Source organism: Chlamydomonas reinhardtii, chromosome 2 (assembly GCF_000002595.2).
Source record: "Chlamydomonas reinhardtii strain CC-503 cw92 mt+ chromosome 2, whole genome shotgun sequence".
In the NCBI taxonomy this organism is placed as follows: domain Eukaryota; kingdom Viridiplantae; phylum Chlorophyta; class Chlorophyceae; order Chlamydomonadales; family Chlamydomonadaceae; genus Chlamydomonas; species Chlamydomonas reinhardtii.
The window spans coordinates 2,028,658-2,046,364 of record NC_057005.1 but is presented as its reverse complement, the minus strand read 5'-3'; the positions used below and the strand labels follow the sequence as shown (position 1 = coordinate 2,046,364).

At 66.5% G+C, this 17,707-nt stretch overlaps 4 protein-coding genes across 4 annotated transcripts in view; 2 read left to right on the top strand and 2 right to left on the bottom strand.

Moving 5' to 3' along the window:
- Positions 1-179: 179 nt before the first annotated feature.
- On the top strand, positions 180-3,525 carry CHLRE_02g088700v5 (uncharacterized protein). The gene is made up of 6 exons (XM_001701904.2): positions 180-366; positions 444-738; positions 984-1,023; positions 1,328-1,405; positions 1,744-1,945; positions 2,145-3,525. The coding sequence occupies exons 1-6, from the start codon at positions 282-284 to the stop codon at positions 2,867-2,869; spliced, it is 1,425 nt and encodes a 474-aa protein (XP_001701956.2). The 5' UTR covers positions 180-281; the 3' UTR covers positions 2,870-3,525.
- Positions 3,526-3,683: 158 nt separating this feature from the next.
- On the bottom strand, positions 3,684-8,959 carry CHLRE_02g088651v5 (uncharacterized protein). The gene is made up of 3 exons (XM_043059380.1): positions 8,757-8,959; positions 8,501-8,653; positions 3,684-7,989 (listed from the first exon to the last, which is right to left on the bottom strand). The coding sequence occupies exons 1-3, from the start codon at positions 8,849-8,851 to the stop codon at positions 5,847-5,849; spliced, it is 2,391 nt and encodes a 796-aa protein (XP_042927014.1). The 5' UTR covers positions 8,852-8,959; the 3' UTR covers positions 3,684-5,846.
- A 100-nt stretch (positions 8,960-9,059) lies between these two features.
- Positions 9,060-13,889, bottom strand: CHLRE_02g088650v5 (uncharacterized protein). Its single transcript, XM_043059379.1, has 6 exons — positions 12,495-13,889; positions 11,816-12,302; positions 11,370-11,539; positions 10,768-11,159; positions 10,140-10,362; positions 9,060-9,806 (listed from the first exon to the last, which is right to left on the bottom strand). The coding sequence occupies exons 1-6, from the start codon at positions 13,858-13,860 to the stop codon at positions 9,262-9,264; spliced, it is 3,183 nt and encodes a 1,060-aa protein (XP_042927013.1). The 5' UTR covers positions 13,861-13,889; the 3' UTR covers positions 9,060-9,261.
- Positions 13,890-14,019: 130 nt separating this feature from the next.
- CHLRE_02g088600v5 (uncharacterized protein) overlaps positions 14,020-17,707 on the top strand; it is a 7,888-nt gene continuing 4,200 nt past the window's right edge. Inside the window, exons 1-9 of the mRNA XM_043059378.1 lie at positions 14,020-14,329; positions 14,425-14,511; positions 15,237-15,255; positions 15,436-15,501; positions 15,807-15,966; positions 16,166-16,325; positions 16,636-16,700; positions 16,982-17,095; positions 17,358-17,521. Of these exons, the coding sequence (XP_042927012.1) occupies positions 14,233-14,329; positions 14,425-14,511; positions 15,237-15,255; positions 15,436-15,501; positions 15,807-15,966; positions 16,166-16,325; positions 16,636-16,700; positions 16,982-17,095; positions 17,358-17,521 (932 nt within the window). The 5' untranslated portion in view covers positions 14,020-14,232. The remainder of the gene's footprint in view (positions 14,330-14,424; positions 14,512-15,236; positions 15,256-15,435; positions 15,502-15,806; positions 15,967-16,165; positions 16,326-16,635; positions 16,701-16,981; positions 17,096-17,357; positions 17,522-17,707) is intronic.

Sequence of the window (17,707 nt, the reverse complement as noted above, 5' to 3'; positions counted from 1 at the left end):
CGGGCAGCAACCTAGCTCAGCAAGAGACGCTGCGGGCGCTGCAGCCCGGACCGGTACATCCCAGAGCGGCTGCACAGGCCGACACGCTGTACGACATGCCCCGAGCGGCGGGCCCAGCATGGCAACCACCTGCCGACTAAAAGTCGATAGCCCTTTTAGTGGCTTCTGGCTTTAGCATACATCACATCCTTTACTACTCAAGCCTCTTCTGGAAGAAGCATTCCTTGCCGGCCGCCCGAGGTGCACCAACTTGACAATCTAGCGATTTTAAGTCAGGGAAAATGTTTAAACGTACAGACTGGATGCATTTGAAGGGCCGGGGCGGCGGCGCGAGCGACGACTCGAGCAGCGACGATTCCGAAAGTGGTGCGTTCCTTGCGCTCAGAAAACGTTTTTGACGTCGCCTGATGCAGCACTCTGTAAACACTTACACAAATGTACAGAGCCCGAGGTCGAGGAGAGCAGCGACGAGGGTGAGGGCAGCGACGACAGCGGCAGCTCTGGCGGCGAGCAGGAGCTCGGGCGCGGGGACAACGACGAGGAGGGTGACGGCAAGGTGCGACCGGACCGGCGAAGCCTTTACGTCGACAGCGACGACGACGGGCCGCCCCGCAAGCGGTTCGCGCGCAGCTTCGATGACATCAGCGACCCTGACGAGGACGAGGAGGACGACGAGGGCGCTGCGGGCGAGGATGAGGACGTCTCGGGCGATGGCATCACGGCAGAGCACGTCGTCAAGTGAGCGCCGCAGGCGGGACGCAGGGCTGGGGGCCACGGCTGGCCGCGGCAGGGGTGACGGCGTGCGTCGCTTGTGGGGACGCGGTAGCGGCGTCGCGGGTGTGTGTCGAAGTGGTGTGACAGCACAGAGCATGTGACAGCACAGCCTCCGAGCACGGAGCCGCAAGGAGTGCAGTCGTACAGCCGACGCGTTCCTGCTGATGCGCAATCCACTTACGGCGCGTGGTGCAATCATTGTCTGACAGGGCGTGGACCAGTGACGACCCCACAGTCAACAGTTTCAAGGTGGGCAGGGGCGGTGAATGCGTTCGCGTGGGACTGGGACTGGGCTGCATTGAGTTGGACGAGGGCATGGGGGCATTGCGGCATGGGTCATAGGCCTGCACTTGGTTCAGCGGTGCGGTGGTCCCGCATTCCTGACTGGAGCTGGACTGCAGGACGGCCCGGACTCTTGAACGTGCTGTTGCGGGCGCACGCCCTCTTCCCCCCCGATGCATGGCGCCCCCGTGCGAGCGCTCGTGTTGCCTCAGCCCGCCCGCACGCAGCTGACAATACTCTCACCTGCACAACTGCACAACTGCGGCAACAGGGCATTCCGCTGCGCTGCGTCATGTGCGACGTGCTGTTGTTGAACCGGACCATCTACACGGAGCACGTGGGGTCCAAGGTGTGCGAGCGGGGAGGGCGGGACTGGCGGGAAGGACAGGACAGGCCTGGCGGGGCTTTGGGGAGGTGGTTATACTGGTACGCTCGAGCCCCACGATGCCGCTTCTCTGTCATCGGGCGGCCCCCGGATGGGTTGGGGAAAGCAGGGGAAACAATGGCGACAGTTGTCAGCGGGGGGTTGGCAATGTCTTGCCGCGTGTGTTGGGTGTGTGTATGATGGAATGGCCCAGGGCTGTACCGTATCGTGTGTCGTGTCCCTGTTGCTTTCCCATGCCAGCACCTGCCGCGTCGCTCCGTGCGCTTATGTGGTTTGTGCTCCTCGTGTTCCGGCGTTCGCAGAAACACCGCAACAAGCTCAAGGGCTGGCCGGCCGGCGCGCTGGACCCAATCCGCATCGCCTCGGAGACGCGGGCGCCAGGGCAGAAGGACTCTGACGAGGAGGAGGAGGAGGCGGAGACGCACGGCGAGCGGCTGGCGCGCATGGCGCAGCTGGCGGCGGCGACGGCGGCGGCGACGGCGGCGGCAGCGGCAGCGGCCGCGGGTGAGGCGGCAGGCGGCGTGTTGGGCGCGCGCGAGACGTTGGCTGGGTTGAGCCGCCGTGGGGTGGCAAGGCGTGGCGAGCGCGCGGCCAGGGGAGGGAGAGGGAGGGGCAAGCAGGGACGCACTCTGGGAGGCGACACGCCCAATGACAGGGATGTCTTGTGCTTGACCATGCGTTGTGTGCGGTGGTGGCTGTGCAGGGCCGTCTTCAGCGGCGGCCGCGAATGGCGCTGGCGGCAAGAAGAAGGCAGCAGCAGTCAAGAAGGCCGCGCCTGTGCCTGCACCGGCCGGCTCCGACTCTGAAGACGGAGAGGGCGCGGCGGCAGCAGTTGACAGCGGGAGCGATGGCGATGATGAGCAGGAGGACGCGGAGGAGGAGCAGCCGCAGCAGCAGCAGAAGGGCGGGAAGGCGGCGGGCGGCGCGGCGAGCGACAAGAAGAAGCGGAAGCGGGTGAACCGCAAGGTCGGCAAGCGCGAGCGGGAGGCACTCAAAGCCGCGATCGCGGCGGGCACTGTGCCTGCCGGGACCAAGCCGGTGATGGAGAAGAAGAAGAAGCAGAAGAAGGGCAAGGAGGGCGGCAAGGAGGCCAGGAAGGAGGCCAGGAAGGAGGGCGCGGGTAAAGAGGCGGGCAAGATCAAGCCAATCGGCGGGCCTAAGAAGGCGGCCGCGAGCTCTGGCGCTGGCGCGGCAGGTGGCAAGGCGAAGGCTGCAGCGCCGTCGGAAGCGCCGGCAGCCGGTGTCGCCGCCGCCAAGGGCAAGGGCAAGGGCACGCCCGGAGCCGCTGCAGCTGCGCAGCAGGCGGCGGGAGGCAAGAAGCCTCAGGCAAACGCGGGGCAACAGCAGAAGCAGGGGCAGCAAGGGAAGCCAGCGGGGGCCAAGGCCGTCAAGCCATCCCCAGCGGCGAAGAAGCCCCGGACGGCGTGAGCGCAACGGGCGCCATTGCAGCGGACTGTGCGTGTGTGTATGTTTGGATTGGGCAGGCCACGGCAGCACGGCGTTGATGCCCACCTGGCGCAAGTGACAAGCCCCACAGTGGTGTGTGGGCTCGCATGCGTTCGGGGGGCATCGATGTTGTCTTGCTCACGACTGTGACGGGCTACTGCATGAACTGTTCTGAAGCCCGGATGCGTGGTTGGGGACAAGCACAGTGATGCTCATTGGGGCGTTTGAAGCACCTCGAGCAATTGTGAGCAGTTACGGCCCATTTGGTGCGGCCCCGGGGCGATAAAGGGGCACTACTGGAGTAATACGTGTCGTGTCAACGTGTTCAAGACAGCCCTACCTGGAGGTATTCAGTACCGTACCGTAATTATCAGCATCACCGGCTTACAGCCTACAGACAGTTCTGTGAACAGGGAAGCAGACGCCTGTACGGCTAGCAGCGGGCCTGTTGAGTATCCGCCTGTCGCCTTGCCTCTTCCCTGAGGCATGAGCTTTTTTTTTAGGAACCATCCTTACAGGATTGAACGGAAGCAGAGTTAGCAGACTGCCAGCAAAGTGCCAGCCGCAGGGGCCCAATTGAGCCCGCTCATGTCTGGACCTCTGCAGCGTCTGACAATTACATATGCCTCTACTGTTCTTGCCCTCAAGCTGGAGTTGTTCCCGGCCTCTCCTTGTTGGCTGCACTCTGTATGCTGCCAGGCCATAGCTCACCGTCAGCAGCCGTCAGCGGTGCCCAACAATGACAGTGGTCATTTTGGTTGGCACTGCCACGCGATTGGACACGGGGCACAGTCAGCGTACATGGTTATTACAGAGCCTCGCGCATTCGTTGGGCTGCTGTCCCCCATTGTTGAGGTAGTTTATGCGGCACCGCACCAGCGGTGCTGTTATACCCGTACCAACCCATACGGCAATTCAAGATATGACCCCGTCACCGAGGCGCGTGTGGTCTCGGGCTTCATCAACCCCACCAACGACATCGCCGCGCAGGGCACATTGGCTTCAAACTTACAGCCACAACCTCTCAGTTGCTCAGTCGGTGCCGTTCCTTAAGGTCTGCCGGGACGCTATGGGCGCCATGCAAATTGGAAATCAAATGGGATCCTGTACATACACACACACGGTTGCTACGGAATCCGGCACCCTGGCATCCGTCTCGCCAGCGACCGTCTCAGTCCCTCGCCTGCAGTGCTTTCTACTCCTCAGCTCGTGCGGACATTCGGTGTCCGCTGCCTCCACACCTGTCAGCATGTGCCGTGCTATGTACGCGGGGCGGGGCGGGCCGCATCCAGCAGACGCGGCCGCCTAGGCATACCCACAACACACCCCAGCCACGGGATTCACGACTTAGCCGCCTGCTGCCTCGGACCCTCCTGCAGCTACCCACTATCCCCCGCCACCGTCGAAAGCCCTGCGCGTGCAACCCTCAGACTTGCATCGCCCCGGTCGAGTTTCCTCCCGCCAGCCCTGTTGTCATGCCTGCCAGCTTGCTAATGCCGTGTTGCCGATTACTACGACCCTATACCGAACAGGTGTTACCGCACTCGCACCCTCAAACCACTCCACGGCCATTCACACCGGCCGTCTAATCTCTCCTCGCCGTCCTTCGATGGCTACAACGCCGCGGGGCCTCCCCTCGGGATGCCGTAGCCCTCGCCGTCGCGTGGGCCGTCACATGCTCCCCTCACGAAATACTCAGGTGCAGGGCCCCTTGCAAAATAGTCCGCTGGGGTCTTGCCCCTTGTGGCCTCACCGACTATGCCAACGTCTTTGCGGTCTGAGATCTTCGCAACATGTTGCCGTCCTTCCGAGCAAAACGGTGTCAGCTTTCCGACTCGACAACTCGCGCCAGCCACACAACCGCGGATACTGGTTCGCTACCCAGTCCGATGCAGGGGCCGCTTGATACGAATCACACACGCACACGCACACACACCGCACCTACCGTACTTGGACACCGCCGACGATCAATGTCCTCCTAATCCACACATGGACATGCAGGCTGAACATTCTACCACCTAGTCATTAATATGCAGGAGGGCAAACAGTGCGGTTCGCGCGCAACGATCTGCTGCACTCCACTGCCGGACTAGGCACCGAAACGTCCTGGTCCACCGTCAAGCAGACGCACACACACCGATGCGCGTGGCATTGCTCCAGTTGTATTAATGCCATCCATCCATCCACCTGCCGCTGCGCGCCCTGCGGCGCAGATCCGGGAGAACCGCCCTCCTAACCGTCCATCAAAAAATGAATAGCACGCGACCAGCAAAACGCACCGTCAGCACGTTGCCCCTTGCACGTTGTGCGCGCATGCACACAAGGTTGCGCCGCCCCGCCACCGTCTGGGACAACAACTCATGTGCAAATGTCCTGCTGTGCTAAGACCGGGCACTGCCCGACGCTTGCGCGGCGGCGCTGAATGTGACGCCACCGCTGCAAGCGCCCGACGCAGCCCGGCGCGGACAGCCCTCAGGCACACACAGCTAGTCAATAGCGGGAGCATCAGCACTGCACGGAGTGGCAGCAGCACCCACACCCGCGCCTGCCGGCTCAACCGCCGCCGCCGCAGCGGAGCCTCCGGTTCAGAGTGCACGTCATCGAGCAATCTTTTCTACCAACGCACAACGCAGGACCGACCAACCAACTGCGTAACAAAGAAGAATGTAGCCTTTTAGGCGTGGTGTCGCGAGTCGCGCACCCGGAACCGCCCGGTAACAGAAACCCCCGTTTTGAATGAGAACACTGCCAATAGGCGCAAGCCCTTGCATGGCCATGATTGGATCGCGCTAGTATGGTGTGTCCATGTGGATGTCCGGCGATCTATGGCTCATGCTGGGTGCGCGGCGCGCAAATGCCTGGCGTCGTTATTCGGGGTCTTGTCAAACACAGCCACCCAGCTGTGCAGCACCAGCCTGCCGCCACCGCCGCCGCCAGCCGCCGCCACTGGTGCAGGCAGCTACAGCGAGCCGTGGCCGTCGGCCTGGGCCGGTGGCGGCGGCGGCGGCACCGCCGCCGCCGCCAGCCGCCGCCGCGCCGCCGCCAGCTGCTTGTGGTTGTCCAGGCAGCAGGAGCGCCAGTCGCGCAGCTCCTCACGCAGCGCCTCGCTCGCCGCGCGCTCCGCCTCCAGCGCCGCCGCCAGCCGGTGTGCCTGGCTGGCGCTCACCAGCAGCGCGCGGTGCGCCGCGTCCGTGCGCCGCCGCAGCTCCGTCGCCGACTGATGCGACTGCAGCAGGCCGCCGCCGGCGCCGCCGGGGAGGGAGGCGGTGCCGCATAGCGGCGGCTGGCCGGAACCGGTGTTGGGGCTGGTACGGCAGGGCGGCGCGTTCCTGTCCACCTCGGCATGCAGGGCCTCCGCCGCCAGGGCCGCGAAGGGGCTGGCGGCGGCCGCGCGCGGCTGCGCCGCTGGCATGGCGGGGCTGGCGGCGCCGTCGCCGGAGGCGGAGGAGCGGGCGGAGGCGAGGTACAGGTCCTCCTCCTGCACCGGCGACAGCGGGCCGCTGGTGATGGCGGCGCCGCTGGCGGCGGCCGCGACGGCGGCGGCGCTCAGGTGGAAGCTGCCGGAGGCTGAGGCCGCGATGGCGATGGCGCCGGTGCCGGGGCTGCTGGCAAAGAAGCATGGCAGTAGCTCCGACACTTGCGGCGTATCCAGTCGCGGCAGAGACGCCGCTGGCGCCAGCGGCTCGGTCGAGTCTGTGAGCTCGGCGGCGGCGGCGTCGTACGACTGGGGGGCCGGGGATGCTGTCGGCTGCTCCGGTGGCGGCGGCGACAGGCGGTCGGCGTCGCACAGCTGGCCCAGCTCGTCGCCGGACGGCGAGGAGTGCAGCGCCGAGTAATGGGCGTGGTGGTGGTGGTGGTGGTGGTGGTGCATCTCGGGAGTCGTGGGCGTGGTCAGCGCGGCGGCCGCCGCCGCCAGCGGCCCTACGGGCGCGTTGTAGCAGGGCGGCGCCGTCACCATGCCGCCGCAGGTGTAGCTGCCGCCGCTGCCGGCAACGCCGCCGACGTAGACGCCGTCGTCGCAGGCGCTGCCGCCGGTGAAGCTGCCGCCCGCGCCGGCGCAGGCGCCGCCGGCGCCCGCGCCGCCTGTGGAGCTGCTGCGCAGGCGCGCGCCGACGGCCGCCAGCTGCGCCTGCAGCTGCGACTGCGGGCGCGGGTGCGGCGCGGCGGCGTGCGCCGGCTGCGGGCTGTGCAGCTGCGAGCCGTGCTGCTGCTGCTGCCGCCGCAGCGCGGCCACCTCGGCGCGAAGCGACGCAAGCTGGCCCTCGCGCTCGCCCAGCTGGCGCTGCAGGTCCTCCATGGCGCCGCGCTGCTCCCGCAGCCGCGACTCGAGCCGCGCTGCGCGGGTCTCCGCCGCCCGAGCCCGGTTCAGCAGCGACGTGGCCCAGGGCGAGGGCTTGCCGCCGGCGCCCATGGAGGCGGCGGCCGCGGCGGCCGCCGCGGCGGCGGCCACGCTGGACAGGTCGGCTGCGGTGAGCATGGCGGCGGCGGCGGAGGGCGCGCCGATGGCGGCGGCGCCGTGGCGCCCGTGGGGGTGGTGCTGCCGGTGGGCGGAGTGGGGCGTGTGCGGGGAGGACGTGGCATTGACGCCGGCGGCCGCCACCGCGGCGGCGTAGCTGCACGGCGCCGCCGCCGTCCGGCCGCCGCCGCCGCCGCCGCCGTGAGGCGACTTGCGCTCGCCGGGGTCGGCGTGGGGGCTGTCGTCATCCAGCTCCACATCCAGGTCGCCGTCCGTGCCATCCTCCCGCCCCGTGCCATCCTCCTCATACGCCCCCACGCTGCTGTCGACACCGCTGCCGCCGCCGCTGCCGCCGCCGCCGTCGTGGAGCTGGCCGCTCACCGTGCGCCGGACAGCGCAGGGCTGGGTGGGCAGGTCCTCCAGCAGCGGCCCCAGCGTGCAGGCCGCCGAGGTGTGGCTGACGAGGCTGTAGCTGCCGGCGGTGTGGGCGGCATACTCACCGCTGCGGCGCGAGAAGGCGCCCGCCGGGTGGCCCGCTACCAGCTTCGCGCTGTAGCAGGGACTCTGCGCGAGGAACGCATCCCCGAGCCCGCTGGGCGTGGACGGCACATCACCGGCGCCGAAAAATACGGATGCCGGTCGTGACCTGCGTTTCAAGCGGCGGCGAACGGACAGGGTAAAATGCTGAGCATGTCGGAAGGTTCGCGGCAGGTCCATCGGCAACCGCTTCGCGTCGAACGTTCCTCGACAGTTTGTGCGGTGTGCGCCCTCAAACCCCTCTCGGTGTCAGCAAAAACAACACCAACTTGGCCGCGAGCCAAGAATCTGCGCGAGCGCGCCAGTTCGCACCGCCAGGGTTTCTTGCACCTCGTCACCGGCTGTCGAGTCGACCGCGGGCAGGCCCCCCCCGGACGTGAACCCGCTAGACCAAAAAGGCCTTAAACCAATTCAATCTATGTGCAGAAGCGGCGGCAGGCCCTCACTGGCGGTCGAGCAAACTGGCCACGCAAACGACCAAACCCTGCGCTCGGTATGCCCCCGCATTGCCATGTTTGACAAGGATAACCGGCAATCTATAAGCATCCGCTTCGTTCCTGGACCTGGGGCGCTGCTTTGCTGCTGGGCTGAAAATAACATTCCACAAGGGCTGCGCTCACCTCACGGAACCTGCAGTCGAGCCAAGCCAAAAGGTTGACGAGCTGCTGTAAGAGCAATCAGCGGTCACGGAGCCATCATCGAGCTGGAACGAGCTCCTTCGGTCCAGAGGCCCCAGCGTATTTTCGTCCCCCTCACTGCTAAAGGTCGACCCCCTGCGCAAAAAAGGACAGGAGAGATTGAACAGCTGCCACAGGGCAGATAACATCGTGGAGGGAACGGCCAGGAAGGGTTTACGACCCTTGCGCTCACGCTCACCCTGCTGCGTCCTCAGGCAGCAGCGCCGGCTTGTAAGTAATACCGTGCTGTCCGGGAAACAACAGGAACCCCTCTGGCGGTGCGGCAAAGTGCATATCACAAGCGCAGGCACGAAATCCTGACTCTTCTAATTCGCAAAGTCAGCGTCAAAGGCGTTAGGTACAATCGGCGTTCAGTGTCTGCGTGTTAGGTGCTTACTACGTGGTGCAATTTGTATGGACTAACGAGTAGCAGCGCCGTCCAAAGGAATTCCGCATGAATCACGGTGATTGGGTCGACTTTTCCAAGCCCTTCGTGGCGTGCATGCAGTTTATATTACATGAAGAGCACAGCTTCTTATGCTGGGCGTAGAAGGCACCACGCGCTGGAAAAGCCCGGGCAAACCCCTTTTGCCACGCCAGCCCACGACGCCAGCCTCCTCCGGGCCCTCGTTCCCCCCTCCCCAACCGCCTCCCGCCCTCCCCACACTTCCCGCCCCCAAACCTCATCACCCGCAACCGCATGTTCAATGCCGGCGCGCCGCCAGTAGGCGCGCGGCATCCGCCATCACGACCACCGGCCCAAACGCTCCGCCGTCACACCAGCCGCCGGCCACGCCCTCCCACAAGCTCTGCGCCACCACCTGCCCCGCCGGGCGCGGCAGGGGCGTGACACCAAAGCACAAGGGGCCAGGCAGTGCGCAGCTGCCAGCGCCGCCCCCGACGCCGGCGCAGTCAGCTACACCGGTGGCAGCAACAGCGGTGGAACCACGGCCTGCAGCGTCGCCGGCTGACACCGCACCGCCATTGTCTGGTCCGCGTCGCCGACTCCCTGGGGGCTGCTCGCTCGCCTTCCAGTCGCTCGCCTGGGCTTGTGCCTCCTGTTGGCGCGTCTTCAGCTGGTTTTTGCGCCGCCGCCACTCGGCCGGCGTGTTGGATGTTGCGGCTAGGGGCTGCGGAGCCAGGTGGGCGACGGTGCCGGGACCACCGGGCATGGAGCGCGGCGGGTGGTCGGCCAGTGAGTGACGGCAGGCGGGGCGCGGCGGCAGGTGCTGCAGCATCACGTCCACACCTGCAAGTACACGTGGCACATGTGGGCATGTGCAAGTGTAAGTGTAAGTGCGAAGTCACAAGAGGGGAGTGTGCAAGCACAGAGAGACCGGCGAATGCTGCTTAGAGACCTAACTTCGAGTCGAAGCTGAACATTGGTGCCGAGGCGCAATTTGGAGTCAAAGCTAAATTTATGTTGCTATTCCAATGGCGGGCGAGCGGCAAGGGGAGGGAAGGGACGCTTCACCGGGTGCCAACGAACGAGCACCCGCACCCGCACCAGCATCCGTACCCGCACCCGCACCCGCACCCGCACCAGCAAACTACCTACCAAAACCCATAAGCAGCCACACACCTGCAAAGTCCAGCGGCCGCGCCAGCCGCCAGCCCAGCACTGTCACTGGGCTCAGCCGCAGCAGCCCCGCCGCCACCGCCAGCGCCGCCCTCACCGCCGCCGCCAGCGCCGCCGCCGCCGCCGCCAGCAGGTGCCAGGCCGCCACGGTGGGCAGCAGCGCCAGCAGCGGCACAAACAGCAGCACGCCCACAATGAGCGGCTCCACAACCACCTCGTCACGAGCCTGTGTGTTGTTTGTTTTTGTTGTGTTGTGTTGTGTGTGTGTGTGTGTGTGTGTGTGTTGTTTGTTGTAAGAGCACACTGAAAACAATACGCGCAGGACAATGTACGCGATGTAGAGTGTGTTGTATGTCAGAGAGAGCACAAGGGACGGAAGCAGCACGGTCCGGATCGGCAGACGTGCTTCTGTGTCGGACTACGCGGCGGCACAAGCGCACATGCCCGCCTTGCGAGAGGGGCAGGCATTTGGCGCACTGCGCCGGCACGGCGGGGGGCGCCGCACGCGGTGTGCGTGGCCCCGTCCCTCCCGTTCCTTGCCCCAACCCTCCAATAGCTCGCACCACCCTCCTGGCCTCCAGGACTCCTGGCCTCCAGGCCTCCACCTGCCCCCCCCCCTCCCGCTGCTCACCCCCGGGTCAGGCGCCAGCCCCAGCAACGTCTCCAGCCGGCTGATGGGCACACCGCCACCCGCACTGGCAGCAGCAGTAGCAGTAGCAGTAGCAGGGCCATCACAAGACACGCTGATCGCCGCCGCCGCCGCCGCAGCCGCAGCAGCTGTACCCCCGGCGCCGCCCCCTTGGCCCAGCGCCCGCCGCTGCTGCGCCGCCTGCTGCCGCAGCTGGCGCCGCCGCCGCGCGGCAGCAGTGGCCTCGCCGCCGCCGCGCACCATGGCCCAGGCGGCGGCCAGCCAGGCGGCGTGTCGGCGCAGCAGCGCGGCAGTAGCAGCCGCCTGCAGCCACAGCGGCCCGGCCGCGGTCAGCAGTAGCAGGTCGTGAAGCAGCGCCAAGCCGCCGCCAAGGCCTGCGGGTGGGTGGTTGGGTGGGCGGGTGGGGGTGGGGGGGGGCGGCAGGGAGAGGCGAGGCTAAGCACCTGACCTCGTGGCAATCAATCCGCTAGCAGCCCGACATGCGTAAGCACCCAGACGTATCCACACATGGTAGATCGTTGACAATGGCCCTGCTGCACACGTTGCTCGCTTACTGCGCACAGCTTTCCCCGACCTGCCCCCACCTGCCACTCCAAACGCCGCCGCCAGGGCGGCCGCCGCCGCGTGCCAGCACCGGGGCCAGATCGCGCGCGCGGCCGCGCCGCCGAGGCCCAGCAGGGCGTGCGCCGCCGCCGCCGCCAGCGCACACAGCTCTCCGTGCAGCTTCACGCCGGCGGGGGTGGCAGTAGCCAGCCTGGTGGTGGTGTGGAGGAGGAGGCGGCCGGTGGGGTGTTGTGTGGAGAGCGCGCATAAGGGAGGCGTGTGCGGCCCTGTGGTGGGCCTGAGGACGCAACGGCTGCATCGCGCGGCCTCAGCGGATGCCGGGCCACGATGGCACGAATGCATTCCAGGTCTCGGCTGCCTCTTCACTGTTCTGCTGTCATGGATTACAAGCACACGCACAAGTGAGCAAACGCGCCCACAGTCCCAGAAAAGTACCAAACAAGTACACCAGACACCACAGACCCACCAGTCGTAACGCTCACGCAGCAGCCGCTCTACGCCCGCCGCGGCCGCCTCCACCGCCTCCGCCAGCGCGGCCCGGTGCCGCCATGCCGCCGCCGCCACCACCGGCCCCGCCGCCAGCTGCACCAACAGCGATAGCACAACACACGCCGCCAGCGCCGCACCGCCGCTCTGGCGCGCACGCACCAATCCTCTCAAACCACCACCGCTGCCGCCGCCGCCGCTGCCGCCGCCGCCAGGACCGCCGGCATGAGCGGCCGCCACCGCCGGTGCGGCAGGGGCAGCGGATGCGGCCAAGACTTTGGAGCCGCGCGGGCGCAGCGCCGTCGCCGACTGGGCCGGGCCGCTGCGGCCTTGGCTGCGGCCGCGGTCATGAGCGGCGCCCTCGCTGGCGGGGCTGCCCCGGCGGCCGCCGCTGCCGCGGCCGAGGTGGTATGCGTGCAGGTGCCGTAGCGCCGCCACGCATTGCGTGATGTGGCGGGCGTGGCCACCTGCGCAGTACCCGTGCAGCGAGCAGCGGCAACACACACGGCACGTGAGCGGCAGTGCACAACTCGAACACACGGTGCGGAGCAGGGTGGGGAGGCGCACAACCAGCCAGCTCAGGCCATGAGGCACCCCTGCTCCCCACGCCCCCATGCGCAGCCCCCCGCCAGATCCCCGCCAGTGCCGCGACCACTTACACACTGCCGACTGGCCCAACACCGCCTGCACTCCGGCCGCCGCCGCCTCCCGCAGTAGCAGGGGGTGCAGCAGCAACGGGCGCTGTGCACCGTCCGCACCGCCGGGCGCCGCTGGCATCGCAGCGGCGGCGGCGGCAGAAGCCTCCTGCCGCTTCCCACTGCTCCTGCCTGCTACCGCCGCCGCGGCTGGTGGTGATGCTACCGCCGCTGCGCGGCGCCCCGCGCCACGTACGTCTCTCCTGCTGTCACCATCACTGCCGCTGGCGCCAGGGTTGAAGGCGTGGCGCCGCGTAAAGGGGTTCGCTGCCGGCCGCAGCGCCAGCCGCAACGGCAGCGGCAGCGGCGGCTGCAGAGGCAGAGGCAGCGGCGATGCGCCCTGGCCAGCAGCCGCTGCTCCCGCCGCCTGCACGGCTGTGTCACCATCACCACCACCACCATCATTAGCCGCCAGTCCTTCCTCTGCCGCCGCCACCTGCCGCCACGCCGCCACGTCGTACAGGAAGACCTGCAGCCGCACATGCGACATGGAGCTGCCGGGCGGCCCGTGTGTGCCGGCAGCCGCCGCCGCCGCCTGCTCCCCATGCTTCGCCTCCTGCCTCGGGCGCGCCCCCTTGCCGCTGCCCCGGCTGGCTGTTGCTGCTGTTGCTGTTGCTGCTGCTGCTGCTGCTGCCGGCGCTGCTGCTGCTGCTGCTGCTGCTGCTGCTGCTGCTACTGCCTCCAGTGGCGGTGTGCCAGGTGTTGGAGGTGGGGTTGCTGTCAGCGAAAGGCACGAGGCGTGTCGCGGCACGCACATGGCCCTGCCCCGCCACCACACCTGCGCACCGCCTTGCAACAGCACTTCCGGGGCCTGCCGCCGCTCTTGCCGCTCTTGCCGCTCCTGCCGCTCCTGCCGCTCCTGCCGCTCCTGCCGCTCCTGCGGCTCCTGCCGCTCCTGCTGCTCCTGCTGCTTCTGCTGCTTCTGCGACTGTTGCGACTGTGGCTGCGACTGGGGTTCACAGCTGGTATCCTCTCGGCATTCCCATGTCACAGGCACGATGCGCCCCGGTGCGCACGGCCAAGGACAAGCCGCTTCCCGAGTCTGCCGACCTGCAGACCCCGGAGCTGCATCCGGCGTGGAGCGGGGCTGGCGTCGCGCCGGGGTTCCACCGGTCACGAGTGGGGACGGAAGCAGCGAAGACGGAGCCCGGCTGTCGTCCGCAGGGGGCAGGTACAGGTCCGCCCCGTCACAATGCTCCCTCAAGAACCCCTGCAGGCTCCAGCTGCCAGCGGTGCCGCCGCAGCAGTCAGCGGCGGGGCAGCAGCTCGGCAAGAAAAGCCGCAGGCTGTGCCCGTGGACGGGCCGTGTTTCGGGCCCCTGGATCGTCATGGACGCATTTGGAGCAATTGTTTCATTGTGTGTAGTGTATTGTTAGGGAACAATGCGGGGCTTTTCGGCCGGCTCCCGCCAAGAGCGCGCTCTGATGCGGGGTCGTCGGAGCTTGAGTCAACCGTGCAACTGCAGAACAACCGCGCACCAGCAAAATACTGTATACATAGCAGTGCAATTGAAGCCAGGTGCAGCCGAGTTTGCACATTGGTGCTGAGGGTTCTGACACTGCGCAACGTCCGCGCAAGTCGCGGGTTTACGCGAGCGAGCCTGACGGGGCCCAGATCAACCTTGGTTAGAGTCGTGTCAGTCCTTTATATTTAGTCATACACCGGCCCTGAGTTTGGCCTGTACAAGGAAGCAAACAACATCATGTTGGGCCAGCTCTTTAACAAGGAGACGCAGGCGATTTTCTTCAACTACAAGGAGAAGCCTGTGCAGCGCATGCTTGATTTTGACTTCGTTTGCGGTAGGCTCTCGCTCGCACGTGCCCTGGAGATGTTCGGTAGAACGCGCAATTTTGGGCGAGCGAGAGCGATCTGGCGCTTCACTGGCCGCGCGCAGGGCGCGAGACTCCATCTGTCGCTGCTCTGGTGACACCCGGCAGCTCGGGCGGCTTCCAGAAGCTGTTCTTCGGCAAGAACGAGATAGGTGCGTTGCAATGGGTGGGTGAGGGTGGGTGGGGGTGGCCGCTTCGGACCTCTCTGCCTGGGCCCAGTCCTGGCAGGTGGGGGCGGCGTGCTGGGCCCACTTGGTTGGACGCAGGCAAGGCTGTGACGACATGATGAGGCGAGGGGGAATGGGTTTGGGGGAGAACAGACATGCAGAGAGCCGTGCGGTGGCTTCGACAGACCGGCAACGGGTTCACCGGCGCAGCTCAGCGGGGCATGAGAGAGTGCCAGCACGTTTACTTACTCTGGGGTCGCTGGAGAGTGGAGGACGGGGGGACTTGAAGTTCAGGCGCTCATGCGGCGCAGCGGCAGTAGCAGTGTCGGACGGGGCTACGCGTGGGGCAGTAGCATCCAAGCCGCGGCCGTGGGCTGGAGCGGCGCCCCGCCCCGGCCCCCGCAGGCCTTGCTGTCATAATGGCGGTGTATGGCTAGGTGCACCTTGCGAGGCACTCGGAGAGCGGAATGCGTGATGGCAGCAGCAAGCATTGCTGTGCCCATTCCGCCGGAAAACATCCATCACAAAGGGCGCTCCCTGCAGTTGTCCACTCACCTTTGCCGCCACCTCTCCACCCGGCTACCTCGCTTCGCCTACGCAATCCTGCATAACTCCTGCTGCCCTCTCACCTGCTTCCATTCGCCGCCGCCATTCGCCGCCGCCTCGCCGCCGCCGCCTCGCCGCCGCCTTCGCCGCCGCCGTGACCACAGCCATCCCTGTGTACGGCAGGTGAGGTGCTTTTAAGCAGTGGGTGGGCGCTGTGCGCACGAGTAATGGGGGTGGCGATACAATGCGGGGGCTGCTGTTGCATTGGGATGGTCTGTTCTTCTGTCTTAACTTCCAATGCTGTCCCTCACCCGCCGCCGTCGAAACATGCGTCGCCTGCCACGTTCCGCAATTTCTTTGCAGCATCGCCGAGGCCACCCGCAAGCACCCCAAGGCGGATGTGTTCATCAACTACGCCTCCTTCCGCAGGTGGGCCGGCCGGGGGATCGTCTTGAAGTTGTGACTGGTGTATGTTGGTGATGCCAATGGCTGTGTGTGTTGAAGTCTGCGGGCCTAGGCAATGACAGTGGCAGTAGCCACGGCGCGCTGAGCGGCTGGTGACAGGGCCGGACCGCCCTGCTAGCGACCGAGCGCCCGTCCTCACACCAACCTTGATACCTTCACCCCCCCCCAGTTCCCTCCTTGCTGTGCTTTCTGAGAATGGCACTTTGCATGTATGCCACCATTCTTCTCAGAATGTGCTTTCTCTTATTGCCACCATGCTACCTCCACAGCGCCTACGAGAGCTCGCTGCAGGCGCTCAACAGCGCCACCCTGCGTGTGATCGCCATCATCGCGGAGGGTGTCCCCGAGAAGGACACCAAGCACCTCATCGCGGTGGCCCGCGCCAACAACAAGGTCATCATCGGGCCCGCCACCGTGGGCGGCGTGCAGGTGCGCGGCTGGGCGGCTGGGCGGGCTGGGCGGGCCGGGTGGGCCGGGGTGCGTGGGTTCGGGCGGCCTGAGGGGCCATGGGGTTTGGGCATGGGCGTGGCACGTGGGCGTGCTAGAGCTCCTTGCTCAACATCCCCCATACACCTTCCGACACCTCCCGGCACCTTCCCACGCCTTCCTGTCTCCGCCGCCTGCACAGGCCGGCGCCTTCAAGATCGGCGACACGGCCGGCACGCTGGACAACATCGTGGCCTGCAAGCTGCACCGCCCCGGCTCCGTGGGCTTCGTGTCCAAGTCCGGCGGCATGAGTAACGAGATGTACAACGTGCTGGCACGTGCCACCGACGGCCTGTACGAGGGTGGGTTGGGGTTAGGGAGGGAGGGAGGGAGGGAGGGAGGGAGGGAGGGAGGGAGGGAGGGAGGGAGGGAGGGAGGGAGGGAGGGAGGGAGGGAGGGAGGGAGGGACGGAGGGAGGGGGTTGTAGATATCAGCCCAATCTAGACCCAACCCAATGCAAAAGAGGGAGGGCTGGAGGGAGGGGGGGCGCGCATGTGAATAGGGGTGTAGGAAAGCCGGCGTGTGTGCGTGATGTAGCTGCTGTTGCATGGTGGGCATTTCAATAAATGAAGTGGCTGACGCCAGCCGGCTCTGTCCCGCCTGTCGCTGCAGGCATCGCCATCGGCGGCGACGCCTTCCCCGGCTCCACTCTGTCCGATCACTGCCTGCGATACGAGGTGAGGGTGGGGATGAGGGTGAGGGTGGGGGTGGGGTAGTCAGCGCCAAGCCCAGAGTGGGGACGGGGCGGGACGGGCGTGTCCGGGGGCGGCGCCGCGGTCACCCCACCCCAGCCCAACCTAAATAGTTATAACCCCGCCCTGCATGTTTCCTTTCCCTGCATACCCGAACCCCTGTCCCTGGTCTATGCAACCTCAACGACCTGTCAACATCATCTCGTCTTAATGCATCCTGCACGGAATCCTCTCCGCCTCGCGCGCCCCCCCCCACCCCCCCGCAGCACATCCCCGCCATCAAGATGATTGTGGTGCTGGGGGAGCTGGGCGGCGCCGACGAGTACGGCCTGGTGGAGGCCATCAAGGCCGGCGCCGTCACCAAGCCCGTGGTGGCCTGGGTGCGTGCCGGCGGCGTGTAGCTGCTGGGGGTGTGGCTGCTGGGGGGTAAGGTAGTTCATTCCATAACCCACAGCAAAGCCAACATGGGGGTTGTGGGGACCGCTCTCTGTACAGCATCCCATAGCGTACGGACCAGGAAGTGGATCATGCCCATACTGGCCACACACACCCTCCTCCCCTGGGCTGGTATTTACACCGCTTCTTCCTCCCCCTCCTCCTCCTCTTCCTCTTCCCTCTGCGCCTCCCCCTCCTCCCCTGCAGGTGTCGGGCACCTGCGCCAAGCTGTTCAAGAGCGAGGTGCAGTTCGGCCACGCCGGCGCGCGCAGCGGCGGCGACCTGGAGAGCGCGCAGGCCAAGAACGCGGCGCTGAGGGCGGCGGGCGCCACCGTGCCCGAGTCCTTCGAGGGGCTGGAGGGAGCCGTCAAGTGGGTGCGGGGAGAAGGACGGGAGGGAAGGAAAAGGAAAAGGAAAAGGAGGGAAAGGAAAGGAAAGGAAAGGAAAGGAAAGGAAAGGAAAGGAAAGGAAAGGAAAGGAAAGGAAAGGAAAGGGAAAAGAGGGGAGGGAGGGAGGGGAGGGGAGGGGAGGGGAGGGGAGGGGAGGGGAGGGGAGGG

What these genes read in the sequence shown, in the direction of transcription:
- CHLRE_02g088700v5 (XM_001701904.2), top strand. Translation starts at nt 282, where the DNA reads ATGTTTAAACGTACAGACTGGATGCATTTGAAGGGCCGGGGCGGCGGC. An exon ending in CAGCGACGATTCCGAAAGTG is followed by an intron (nt 367 to 443) that starts GTGCGTTCCTTG and finishes ACAAATGTACAG; the next exon opens with AGCCCGAGGTCGAGGAGAGC. An exon ending in GGCAGCGGCAGCGGCCGCGG is followed by an intron (nt 1,946 to 2,144) that starts GTGAGGCGGCAG and finishes GTGGCTGTGCAG; the next exon opens with GGCCGTCTTCAGCGGCGGCC.
- CHLRE_02g088651v5 (XM_043059380.1), bottom strand. Translation starts at nt 8,851, where the DNA reads ATGCACTTTGCCGCACCGCCAGAGGGGTTCCTGTTGTTTCCCGGACAG. An exon ending in CTGCCTGAGGACGCAGCAGG is followed by an intron (nt 8,654 to 8,756) that starts GTGAGCGTGAGC and finishes TTTTTTGCGCAG; the next exon opens with GGGGTCGACCTTTAGCAGTG. An exon ending in TCGACTGCAGGTTCCGTGAG is followed by an intron (nt 7,990 to 8,500) that starts GTGAGCGCAGCC and finishes CTTGAAACGCAG; the next exon opens with GTCACGACCGGCATCCGTAT.
- CHLRE_02g088650v5 (XM_043059379.1), bottom strand. Translation starts at nt 13,860, where the DNA reads ATGACGATCCAGGGGCCCGAAACACGGCCCGTCCACGGGCACAGCCTG. An exon ending in GGCTGGCGCCTGACCCGGGG is followed by an intron (nt 10,363 to 10,767) that starts GTGAGCAGCGGG and finishes AACAACACACAG; the next exon opens with GCTCGTGACGAGGTGGTTGT. An exon ending in GCGGCCGCTGGACTTTGCAG is followed by an intron (nt 9,807 to 10,139) that starts GTGTGTGGCTGC and finishes GTGTACTTGCAG; the next exon opens with GTGTGGACGTGATGCTGCAG.